Raw genomic sequence first — 12,152 nt, 5'->3', positions numbered from 1 at the left:
CCAACAGTATTGATCCAGTCCAATTTGTTGTTTTACTGTATGCACAGGCCAGCTTAGATATCTCCTTCCTCATTCCCATGGCAAGTCCAGGAACTGGTTGGATGAGTGCATCTACAGCTGTAGCAGTGCGTGGATATTTGTTCGGGTTTTTTGATGATCATCTTCTGGCATGAGTCTTCCAGAGAGTGCTGATGTCAGAAGTTCTTATTCATATCGTATCTTAGTTCATTTTCGGGGTAGCCCAATTAGGTTTGATCCTCTGTATAAACACAAAAAGACCCTTTGCCTACACTTTTATATGCCCTTTATACTCTTGTGTAGAACTCATTGGAGGTTACCACACAGGAATTGCCCTTTTTTTTTTTTTTGGTATCACTAATCTACACTTACATGTCGAATATTATGTTTACTAGGCTCTCCCCTATACCAGGTCCCCCCTATAAACCCCTTTACAGTCGCTGTCCATCAGCATAGCAAAATATTGTAGAATCACTACTTGCCTTCTCTGTGTTGTACAGCCCTCCCTTTTCTCCTACCCCCCCATGCATGCTAATCTTAATACCCCCCTACTTCTACTCCCCCTTATCCCTCCCTACCCACCCATCCTCCCCAGTCCCTTTCCCTTTGGTACCTGTTAGTCCATTCTTGAGTTCTGTGATTCTGCTGCTATTTTGTTCCTTCAGTTTTTCCTTTGTGGAAATACAAGAATATTCCACAGATAAGTGAAATCATTTGGTATTTCTCTTTCTCTGCTTGGCTTGTTTCACTGAGCATAATACCCTCCAGCTCCATCCATGTTGCTGCAAATGGTTGGATTTGCCCTTTTCTTATGGCTGAGTAGTATTCCATTGTGTATATGTACCACATCTTCTTTATCCATTCATCTATAGATGGACATTTAGGTTGCTTCCAATTCTTGGCTATTGTAAATAGTGCTGCGATAAACATAGGGGTGCACTGATCTTTCTCATACTTGATTGCTGCATTCTTAGGGTAAATTCCTAGGAGTGCAATTCCTGGGTCAAATGGTAGGTCTGTTTTGAGCATTTTGATGTACCTCCATACTGCTTTCCACAATGGTTGAACTAACTTACATTCCCACCAGCAGTGTAGGAGGGTTCCCCTTTCTCCACAGCCTCGCCAACATTTGTTGTTGTTTGTCTTTTGGATGGCCGCCATCCTTACTGGTGTGAGGTGATACCTCATTGTAGTTTTAATTTGCATTTCTCTGATAATTAGCGATGTGGAGCATCTTTTCATGTGTCTGTTGGCCATCTGTATTTCTTTTTTGGAGAACTGTCTGTTCAGTTCCTCTGCCCATTTTTTAATTGGGTTATTTGTTTTTTGTTTGTTGAGGCGTGTGAGCTCTTTATATATTCTGGACGTCAAGCCTTTATCGGATGTGTCATTTTCAAATATATTCTCCCATACTCTAGGGTTCCTTTTTGTTCTATTGATGGTGTCTTTTGCTGTACAGAAGCTTTTCAGCTTAATATAGTCCCACTTATTCATTTTTGCTGTTGTTTTCCTTGCCCGGGGAGATATGTTCAAGAAGAGGTCACTCATGTTTATGTCTAAGAGGTTTTTGCCTATGTTTTCTTCCAAGAGTTTAATGATTTCATGACTTACATTCAGGTCTTTGATCCATTTTGAGTTTACTTTTGTATATGGGGTTAGACAATGGTCCAGTTTCATTCTCCTACATGTAGCTGTCCAGTTTTGCCAGCACCATCTGTTGAAGAGACTTTCATTTCGCCATTGTATGTCCATGGCTCCTTTATCAAATATTAATTGACCATATATGTCTGGGTTAATGTCTGGATTCTCTATTCTGTTCCATTGGTCTGTGGCTCTGCTCTTGTGCCAGTACCAAATTGTCTTGATTACTATGGCTTTATAGTAGAGCTTGAAGTTGGGGAGTGAGATCCCCCCTACTTTATTCTTCTTTCTCAGGATTGCTTTGGCTATTCAGGGTCTTTGGTGTTTCCATATGAATTTTTGAATTATTTGTTCCAGTTCATTGAAGAATGTTGCTGGTAGTTTCATAGGGATTGCATCAAATCTGTATATTGCTTTGGGCAGGATGGCCATTTTGACGATATTAATTCTTCCAAGCCACGAGCATGGGATGCATTTCCATCTGTTAGTGTCCCCTTTAATTCATCTTAAGAGTGACTTATAGTTTTCAGAGTATAAGTCTTTCACTTCCTTGGTTAGGTTTATCCCTAGGTATTTTATTTTTTTTGATGCAATTGTGAATGGAGTTGTTTTCCTGATTTCTCTTTCTGTTGGTTCATTATTAGTGTATAGGAAAGCTACAGATTTCTGTGTGTTGATTTTGTATCCTGCAACTTTGCTGTATTCCGATATCAGTTCTAGTAGTTTTCGGGTGGAGTCTTTAGGGTTTTTTATGTACAGTATCATGTCATCTTCAAATAGTGACAGTTTAACTTCTTCTTTACCAATCTGGATTCCTTGTATTTCTTTGTTTTGTCTGATTTCCGTGGCTAGGACCTCCAGTACTATGTTAAATAACAGTGGAGAGAGTGGGCATCCCTGTCTAGTTCCCAATCTCAGAGGAAATGCTTTCAGCTTCTCGCTGTTCAATATAATGTTGGCTGTGGGTTTATCATAGATGGCCTTTATTATGTTGAGGTACTTGCCCTCAATTCCCATTTTGCTGAGAGTTTTTATCATGAATGGATGTTGAACTTTGTCAAACGCTTTTTCAGCATCTATGGAGATGATCATGTGGTTTTTGTCTTTCTTTTTGTTGATGTGGTGGATGATGTTGATGGACTTTCGAATGTTGTACCATCCTTGCATCCCTGGGATGAATCCCACTTGGTCATGGTGTATGATCCTTTTGATGTATTTTTAATTCGGTTTGCTAATATTTTGTTGAGTATTTTTGCATCTACGTTCATCAGGGATATTGGTCTGTAGTTTTCTTTTTTGGTGGGGTCTTTGCCTGGTTTTGGTATTAGGGTGATGTTAGCTTCATAGAATGAGTTTGGGAGTATCCCCTCCTCCTCTATTTTTTGGAAAACTCTAAGGAGAATGGGTATTATGTCTGCCCTGTATGTCTGATAAAATTCCGAGGTAAATCCATTTGGCCCGGGGGTTTTGTTCTTTGGTAGTTTTTTGATTACCGCTTCAATTTCGTTGCTGGTAATTGGTCTGTTTAGATTTTCTGTTTCTTCCTGGGTCAATCGTGGAAGGTTGTATTTTTCTAGGAAGTTGTCCATTTCTCCTAGGTTTCCCAGCTTGTTAGCCTATAGGTTTTCATAGTATTCTCTAATAATTCTTTGTATTTCTGTGGGGTCCGTCGTGATTTTTCCTTTCTCGTTTCTGATTCTGTTGATCTGTGTTGACTCTCTTTTCCTCTTAATAAGTCTGGCTAGAGGCTTATCTATTTTGTTTATTTTCTCGAAGAACCAGCTCTTGGTTTCATTGATTTTTGCTATTGTTTTATCCTTCTCAATTTTATTTATTTCTTCTCTGATCTTTATTATGTCCCTCCTTCTGCTGACCTTAGGCCTCATTTGTTCTTCTTTTTCCAATTTCGATAATTGTGACATTAGACCATTCATTTGGGATTATTCTTCCTTTTTAAAATATGCTTGGATTGCTATATACTTTCCTCTTAAGACTGCTTTTGCTGCATCCCACAGAAGTTGGGGCTTAGTGTTGTTGTTGTCATTTGTTTCTATATATTCCTTGACCTCTATTTTGATTTGTTCATTGATCCATTGATTATTTAGAAGCATGTTGTTAAGCCTCCATGTGTTTGTGAGCCCTTTTGTTTTCTTTGTAGAATTTATTTCTAGTTTTATGCCTTTGTGGTCTGAGAAATTGATTGGTAGAATTTCAATATTTTGGAATTTACTGAGGCTCTTTTTGTGGGCTAGTATGTGGTCTATTCTGGAGAATATTCCATGTGCACTTGAGAAGAATGTATATCCTGTTGCTTTTGGATGTAGAGTTCTATAGATGTCTATTAGGTCCATCTGTTCTAGTGTGTTGTTCAGTGCCTCTGTGTCCTTACTTATTTTCTGCCTGGTGGATCTATCCTTTGGGGTGAGTGGTGTGTTGAAGTCTCCTAAAATGATTGCATTGCAGTCTATTTCCCCCTTTATTTCTTTTAGTATTTGTTTCACATATGCTGGTGCTCCTGTGTTGGGTGCATATATATTTAGAATGGTTATATCCTCTTGTTGGACTGAGCCCTTTATCATTATGTAGTGTCCTTCTTTATCTCTTGTGACTTTCTTTGTTTTGAAGTCTATTTTGTCTGATATTAGTTCTGCAACCCCTGCTTTCTTCTTGCTGTTGTTTGCCTGAAATATGTTTTTCTATCCCTTGACTTTTAGTCTGTGCATGTCTTTGGGTTTGAGGTGAGTTTCTTGTAAGCAGCATATAGATGGGTCTTGCTTTTTTATCCATTCTATTACTCTGTGTCTTTTGATTGGTGCATTAAGTCCATTTATATTTAGGGTGACTATTGAGAGATATGTACTTATTGCCATTGCAGGCTTTAAATTCGTGGTTACCAAAGGTTCAAGGTTAGCCTCTATAGTATCTTACTGCCTAACTTAGCTCGCTTATTGAGCTGTTATATACACTGTCTGGAGATTCTTCTCTCCCTTCTTATTCCTCCTCCTCCTTTCTTCACATGTTGGGTGTTTTGTTCTGTGCTCTTTCTAGGAGTGCTCCCATCTAGAGCAGTCCCTGTAAGATGTTCTGTAGAGGTGGTTTGTGGGAAGCAAATTCCCTCAGCTTTTGTGTATTATGAAATTGTTAAAAGGAATGAGGTAATGCTGCAATATAGTAATATGGCATTAGCTCTAAGACATGTTAAATAGAAAATCAGGATGTTGAACAATGCATAGAATGCTGTAAAACTGTTTGTATTTTCAAATAATATTGGTCTGGAAAGTTGTGTGATTTTCCCCAGCTTTTTTGCTGTTAGCTCTGTGAAAGGAATTGGGGCTTGGAGTGGGGGTGGGGAGAGGTTAGAAGAAATCTAGCTTTTTTACTTTCTGTATACTGTCATATGAAATTTTTACAACAAACATGCACTCCTGTATTTTGAAATGTTTAAAATTTTAAATTTCAAAATAATAGACATGAACAATATAAATTCAAACTGCAAGACTTACAGGTCACATTTCCTGGAATACGTCCTAGCCTCCATATTTGTGGGGGTCAGCTCTACCTCCAGGGACGGGTCAGGAGAAGCTCCGCAAGTGGTTGCCTGTTCTCTCAGAGTGCCTGGTTTTCATCCAGCATTATTATTTGCTCCCAGACTCTGCCTGAGACACAATTTGTGGTTCATAGTTTTGGAAGAATTAGAGAGAAAACAGGGTTTTAACATTATAGTTGCAAAGGTAATGTTCTTTGGGTTTTAGCCTGTGGTTTCCACAGAACTCCAAGGACCTAAGGAAAAAGAAACTAAACTCAGTACAGACGGTTCCCAACTTAGGATGGTTCAACTTTAGGATGGTGCGAGAGCAATGCCCATTTAGTAGAAACCATACTTCGAATTGGGATCTTTTCCCAGACTAGCCGTACGTGGTCCAGTCTTCTCTCATGCTGCTGGGCAGGGCAGCAAGCCGCAGCTCCCAGTGAGCCACACGGTCACAAGGATCAACAAGCAATACACTTAACAACCGTTCTGCTTTCACTTTCAGCAGAGCACTCAACAAATTCCATAGTATGTCCAACACTTCGTTCTAAAATAGGCTTTGTGTTAGATGATTTTGCCCAACTGTAGGCTAATGTAAGTGTTCTGAGGTAGGCAGGCTAAGCTCTGTGATGTTTGATAGGTGTATTAAATGTGTTTTTTTAATTAAGGTATCATTGATATATACTCTTAATGAAGGTTTCACAAGAAAACCAATGTGGTTATTACATTCACCCTTATTATCGAGTACCCCCCCATACCCCATTAAATGCATTTTTTACTTAACGATGCTTTCGATTAACTGAAGTAACTCCATCTTCAGTTGAGAAAGGTCTGTATAAAACTTGAATTCTGGGAAATAACAAAAGTGTGTCAGTAACAAAAACTGGCAAAATAGCTCTGCCAACTCAAAGGATATTATTATTGGCTTCATAAAGTAGTGGTAGAGGTATGTAGACAAGTTTAAAGTTAAATTGACAAAGCCAGAAAGGATTATGTTAGAGACCTTTTGGATTAGGAAATACTTGTTACCTTAGTGATTTGAAAGGTTCATTTTTATTAAAAATTCATCACTCACATGGCTTTAAACCCTAATGTCCTAGGCAATAGAGGGCTAGACCTCTTAGTTGGGCAGGCATATTACAGATTAGATCCTATAACCTAATCCTGTAAGTGGAGCGCTGTGTTAGAGTAGAGGTTTCTGTAAGGATTTTGTCCTCTAAATCATAAATGTAGAGTGATAGGAAATTACCAGCAAGGATTACTTCCTTTTTCCTTACTACCAGGTTAATTAGAAACCTACCTGCTCTGAAATGTCTTCAACAGACAAGTGACCTTTATTGAAATATAATATTTAAATTATAAAACACATTTTATAAGACAAATCTAAAAATATAGTAATCTCTAGTCATGTAGTAATGAAGGGAAAAAATTCCTGTAAGGTCTTAATAAAAATCTTGATAGAAGGTTATTTCAGAACTTTAAGAACTACTTTCTATTACTGTATTATAGTCAACTATCTAAACTATTAGGAGCTGCCTCCATCTTCCAAAGACTTCTTTCCTGCTTCTCAAACCCATCCCCTAGATGTATGCATGTTAGTAATGACCACAAAAACTAACAGCATTTTGTGACATCGCTTTGGGAAGGTTGGCAATGACCTTACATGCTTCATTACTTCCTGCTGAGTTTAGAAAGGCATGAGAATTACTTCAGAACCATGTGTGATAACCAGCCTCCAAGATGGTCCCCAACAATCCCTGCCCCCTGGTATTCCCACCCTTGTATTGTCCTCCCACAATGTATACCAGGGTTGGTCCATGTAACCAACGGAACACAGCTGAAGTAATGTTGTGTCACTTCCCAGATTAAGCTATAAAAGACTATGGCCCCCATCTTGGGCTTTCTCTCCCTTGGAACACCTTCTCTGGGGGAAGCCATGTCATGAGCAGCCTTATGGCCTGCATGACAAGGAACTAAGGCCTCCTGCAAATGTGTGAGTGAGCTTGGAAGTGGATCCTCAAGCCCTAGACAACTCTTCAGGGACTGCAGCCCCAGCAGACAGCTGAGAGACCCTGAGCCAAAAGCACCCAGCTTAAGCACTCCCAGATTTCTGAACCTCAGAAATTGCACGATAGTATTTGTTGATTTAAACTAAGTTTTGGTGTGATTTGTTACACTATAGCTTTCCAGAGTTTGTTTTTTCCCTCTGCAGAATGTGAAATGCAGAAACTGCCTCCAAGAGGACTACCTCTTAGATGCCACAGAAGATAAAGGGGAATCTTCCAGAGTTCCCCTAATGTGCTTGTCTTATCCAAGACCTGCTGTTTCCAGAACATCTTTCAGAGCGTTGTTTTCAATGTCTTTGCATTTGCAATCTTTAACAAAAGCAGAGGCACTCTTAAATACATAATGGGGGCTCCCCAGCAGACCACTCTGGAACTTCCTGCATCCTCAAGAGGAGGGGGAGATTTGGAGTCAAGTCATAGAGGGCAGATTCTGCCACAGAGGTAATGGCCTCACACCCACAGCCCCACCCTTTTCTTTTACTTCCCTATGCTCCCTGGTTTAAGAAAAGTTCTTAGCACCCACAGGATTCCTAGGACACTCTGGGATAATACTGTTGGCCACTGACCCTCATTCCCACCTCTAGCTAATGTTCAACAGGATTAACCCAGTTTTACAAACTGCCATTTCCCCCATTTTTAGGCGTGAGGAAAAGAGGAAAGGATTATGACTTTGTCGTTTAATTATTTTCTATTTACCTAGAATCCCAGTTTGACATCAACTGACCTGGGAGTTGTTACCATGGAAGATTACATAATCACTCTGCCTAACAAAGAGATTCCAGGTTCTCTTAATAAATGCTCCTTAAAAGTCTAAACTGGATTTCGCTGAATTCATTTAAACCCACTTCAAAATATTTCCCTCAGTAGAAAGAGCCCCTGGACTTATTATTTTTTTGGTGTAGAGGGATTTATGGCTATACCAAGTTTTAAAAGTCACGTGCTGCTAAGCACCCTCACTTGGCCCAGATACCCAAAACAAGTAATAAAATGTTCCCAAGACAGCTTTAAGAAAAAAGGGGAGTTAAATAATTTGAAGTGTCACTCAGTCTTCCCTATATACACTAACCCGCAAGTTGCAGGTCATGTGAAGGGGAAGATCAGCCAATCTACAATCACCTTCTAAAAAACATTTTTGCAGCTCACAAAATAAACAACACTGAACAACTTCAGTTCTGTGGTGCTATTTTTTTAATTAACCAAACTGCAAGTTTAAATCAGATTTGTTGTAGAGTCCAAACCGGACTTTTCATAGGTCTTGTCTTCCAAGGAATAATAGTTCCATGCTTGCAAGCTGCAGAGATTCGACCTGGCCCTCTCAGTATTTTTCAGGGGCTGCGGACTGGGGCCGACAGGCGCCTAGCAGGGGCTGGCAGCAGTAGGGTCACTGGCGGTTGCAGAAATCTCAGTGGTGGCAGCAGCAGTGTCGGTGGTAGGAGCAGTGGGGGCGGTGGCTGGCCCAGCGCCACCACCATAGTGGTAAATGAGGTAGTGGCCTGCCTCCACACTTTGTGCCACCACGTTGGTGCCGTGACACGCCATCACAGTAAATTTCGAGGCTGTACACGGTAAGCGAAGCACAAGAAGGCCATCGAGTATATGAGCGCCGTCGTCATACGGCCGCTGGTGATGTCCGGCTGTGCGTTCATGTCCTTAAAGGCGGCCAGTGGTAGGCCCCAGGACCCCAGAAGTGCAGGCTGGTCAGATGTTCCAGGAGCTCCTTGCTCTTCATATAGTCCCTAGCCCTTCACCACAGGGCCACCACCACCGCCATGATCGTCGAGCATCAACGAACAAATGAACGGTCTGCCCACAGTGACGTGGGGCTCAGAGCCTGTACTGATACAGAGTCTGTCCGTGGCTTCGCGCCTTCCCGCGACTGCTGTCAAGGGCACCAGGCAGCCAGTGGCCTCGCACTTTTGCCTTTGTGTTACTGCCATAAAGTGCACCGGTCAGCACCGGCAGCTGTCGTGCGTGTCTTTGCAGGTGGCAAGTGTGGCCTTGCCCTTGCGCTTTCGCTTGACTGCCATAAAATGTGTTCGGTGTGGGCACGCACATGCATGCGTGTGTGAGTGTGCCCTTGTCCTTTGCTCTCCATCGTGCTGCGGCCACCTTAAGACTCTCAGAGTTCCACATGCCAGGCCAGGGAGCTGAGTGTCCAGCTGCCTGCTTCTCTACAACTATACAAAGGGAAACTGCCAGTTCTGTCCAGTCTGTGGACAGTGTTGACTCTCAGAGCTTGATAGGAAATTCTTCAACCAGGGACAGAATTTTAGTCCTGACACAGTTTGCCTGAGTGTTGCAGACACAGTGACATTTCACCCCGAAATTCAGCATCTGGCTCTTAAGAAAGACATTCTCCTACTTACAGTATACAGTGTAGTCACTCAAGATACTTAATATTTAGTACAGTACTATTATCTAATATGCAGTACATATTTAAGTTTTATAATTTTATGGCTTGTTGGAGGAGGAAGATCCAGAATCCAGTCAAGATTCACATTGAGTTATCATCTCTTTTAGCTTAATCTCAGAGTTCCCCAGCATGTTTTGTCTTTCATGACACTGACATTTTTGAGGAGTACAAGTCTGGTTTTTCAGAGTGTCCTTAATTTGGACTTGTCTGTTTTCTCATTATCAGATTTAGGGTAAACATTTTTTGGCAAGAATACTACATGTGATGTTATTCCTGGTGCATCACAATGGGAGGCACATGACATCACTTTGTTCCATCATTGGTAATATTAAATTTGGTCATTTGGTTAAGGAGTGTCTACTAGGTTTCTGCATCATAAAAGTACCTTTATCGCTCTGTAATCAACAAATAATCCAGGGGGAGCCTCTTTGAGAGTATATGGATATTCTGTTCTCTAGCAGTCTTTCACCTAATAGTTAATATCTGTTGATGAAAATTCTTAATGGCAAAACTGATTATTTTCATAGTGTTTTTTACTTTTCTCAATAAATTAATTGTTGAGCAGCCAATATACATTGAAATATTAATACTTTAGTGCTTCATAAACAAGCACATTATGCCTTTAAAAATTAATAGTCATTATCTATGATCACTTATATCCCAAATATTTTACAAATATAGCTTAAAAATCTATAGTGTAGCCATTGCTCAAAGGAGAGCAGCATAATTTTTAGATAACCCTTTTAAAATGCTAGGCTTTCAAATATGGATGACTGGCATGCTGGCGTAAATCAGTTCAGTGTAAGTTTGAATTAATAAATCAGCAAACATGAGCTGAATGACATTTCAGGCCTACACTGCCAGATGCTCCATTGTCCTAGAAGAAATATAAGTTACCACTCCAGGTTCACAAAAAGCTTTCAGTACTTGTAAATCATCTTACTTGAGTTGTTACTTTGTTTCAGTTACCTATTGTTGCGTAACAGATCACCCCAAAACTTGGTGGTTTAGAACAACAATCCTTTATTTAACTCACAAATTGCAATTTCGGTGGGACTCAATAGAATGCTCATCTGCCCCTTGCATCACCAGCTGGGGCAGCTCAGCTTGAGACTGAAAGAGTGCCTTTCAAAATGGCTCACTAACTGGCTGGCAAATTGATACTGGTTGTTGGCTGGGAGTTTAGCTAGGACAGATGGCCGGAAGGCCTCAGTTCCTCTCCACAAGCTGCTTGTGCTTCTTTACAGCAATGGTGGCTAACCTGCAAGAACAAGCATAACAGGAGAATCAAACAGAAGCTGTGAGGTAGGCAGAGTTCTAAGATGACCCCCAGTGGCCCTTACCCTGGCATGATCTCCCCTTGAGTTGAGTGGAACCTTTGGAATTAATTAGATTTCACTCCCATGATTATATGACAAAAGGAATTTTGCAGATGTAATTAAGGTCCAAATCAGTTGACCTTAAGATAGATACATTCTCCAAGGGGGCCTGACCTAATCACATGAGCCATTTAAATCTGAGTTTAGGGGTCAGAGACAGAAGTAGTGTGAGAGGGATTTGATACGACGGACATTCTCTGTAGCTGGCCTCAAGGGTGGAGGTGGCCACATAGCAAGGAATTTGGGCAGCTTCTAGTTGCTGAGTGTAGCTCCAGTCCTACAGCCACAAAGAACTGAATTTTGCCAACAACATGGATGAGCCTGGAAGTGGATTTTCCCCTAGGCCCTCTGAGAACTCAGTCCAGCCAGTACCCTCATTTCAGCCTTTTGTGATCCTGAGCAGAGAACCAAGTCAGGCTATGCCCAGAATTCTGACCTGCAGACTGTGAGCTAATAAATGGGTGTTGTTTTAGGCCACTACAACTTACCAAAGCGAAGTAAAACTTACCTTGTTGGTGATCAGTAGTTCCACAATAGACACTACCTACCATAAGCTATATTGGTTTTTATGGTTTAGCCTCAGAAGTCACATCACCTCTCTAGTCACAAGCGCACCCAAATTCAATGAGGCAGGATGTCAAAGTCACACTTTACAAAGAGCAAGTGGGGTGGGAAATACTGTGGCCATTTTGGAAAATACAGTTTACAGTATTACTTAACTCGACATCCCATAATTAGAGAACACTGGAGTTGAAATTTCTCCCAGAATATCTGTAAAACAGGGGTGATAGTGGTACCTACCTCTGAACAGTATTGTGAGGATTCAAAGTGTTAATCCTTGTTCAGTATAGGGCCTGGTACATAATAAATGCTCAGTGAATATGTGAATAGTGACCTTCAGCTATTATTGTCATCCAGGCCAAACCCCTCATTTTTTTTATACCTCAGGCATGAAGCTGTAGGAGATCATGCTATTTGCTATTGTGATGCAGTGAATTCATGATAGACCAGGATTAAGATTTCCAATTTCTCACATCAATTCTCTGCACAAGTAATTTAACATCTGATGGTTTCTGCCTTTCCACCTATGTTATAAGTTCCCTTAG

The 12,152-nt window shown here is 40.8% G+C and overlaps 1 protein-coding gene across 1 annotated transcript; it reads right to left on the bottom strand.

The window, feature by feature from the left end:
* Nucleotides 1-8,142: 8,142 nt before the first annotated feature.
* Nucleotides 8,143-10,234, bottom strand: MPC1L (mitochondrial pyruvate carrier 1 like). The gene is given in 3 exon segments (XM_057495590.1): nt 8,143-8,795; nt 8,798-8,932; nt 8,935-10,234. Coding segments are annotated over 3 exon segments (411 nt in total). The 5' UTR covers nt 9,026-10,234; the 3' UTR covers nt 8,143-8,610.
* Between the last annotated feature and the right edge of the window lie 1,918 nt (nt 10,235-12,152).

This window comes from Manis pentadactyla, chromosome X (assembly GCF_030020395.1).
Source record: "Manis pentadactyla isolate mManPen7 chromosome X, mManPen7.hap1, whole genome shotgun sequence".
In the NCBI taxonomy this organism is placed as follows: Eukaryota; Metazoa; Chordata; class Mammalia; order Pholidota; family Manidae; genus Manis; species Manis pentadactyla.
The sequence above is the reverse complement of the archived record's forward strand: the minus strand, read 5'-3'. Positions and strand labels throughout refer to the sequence as shown.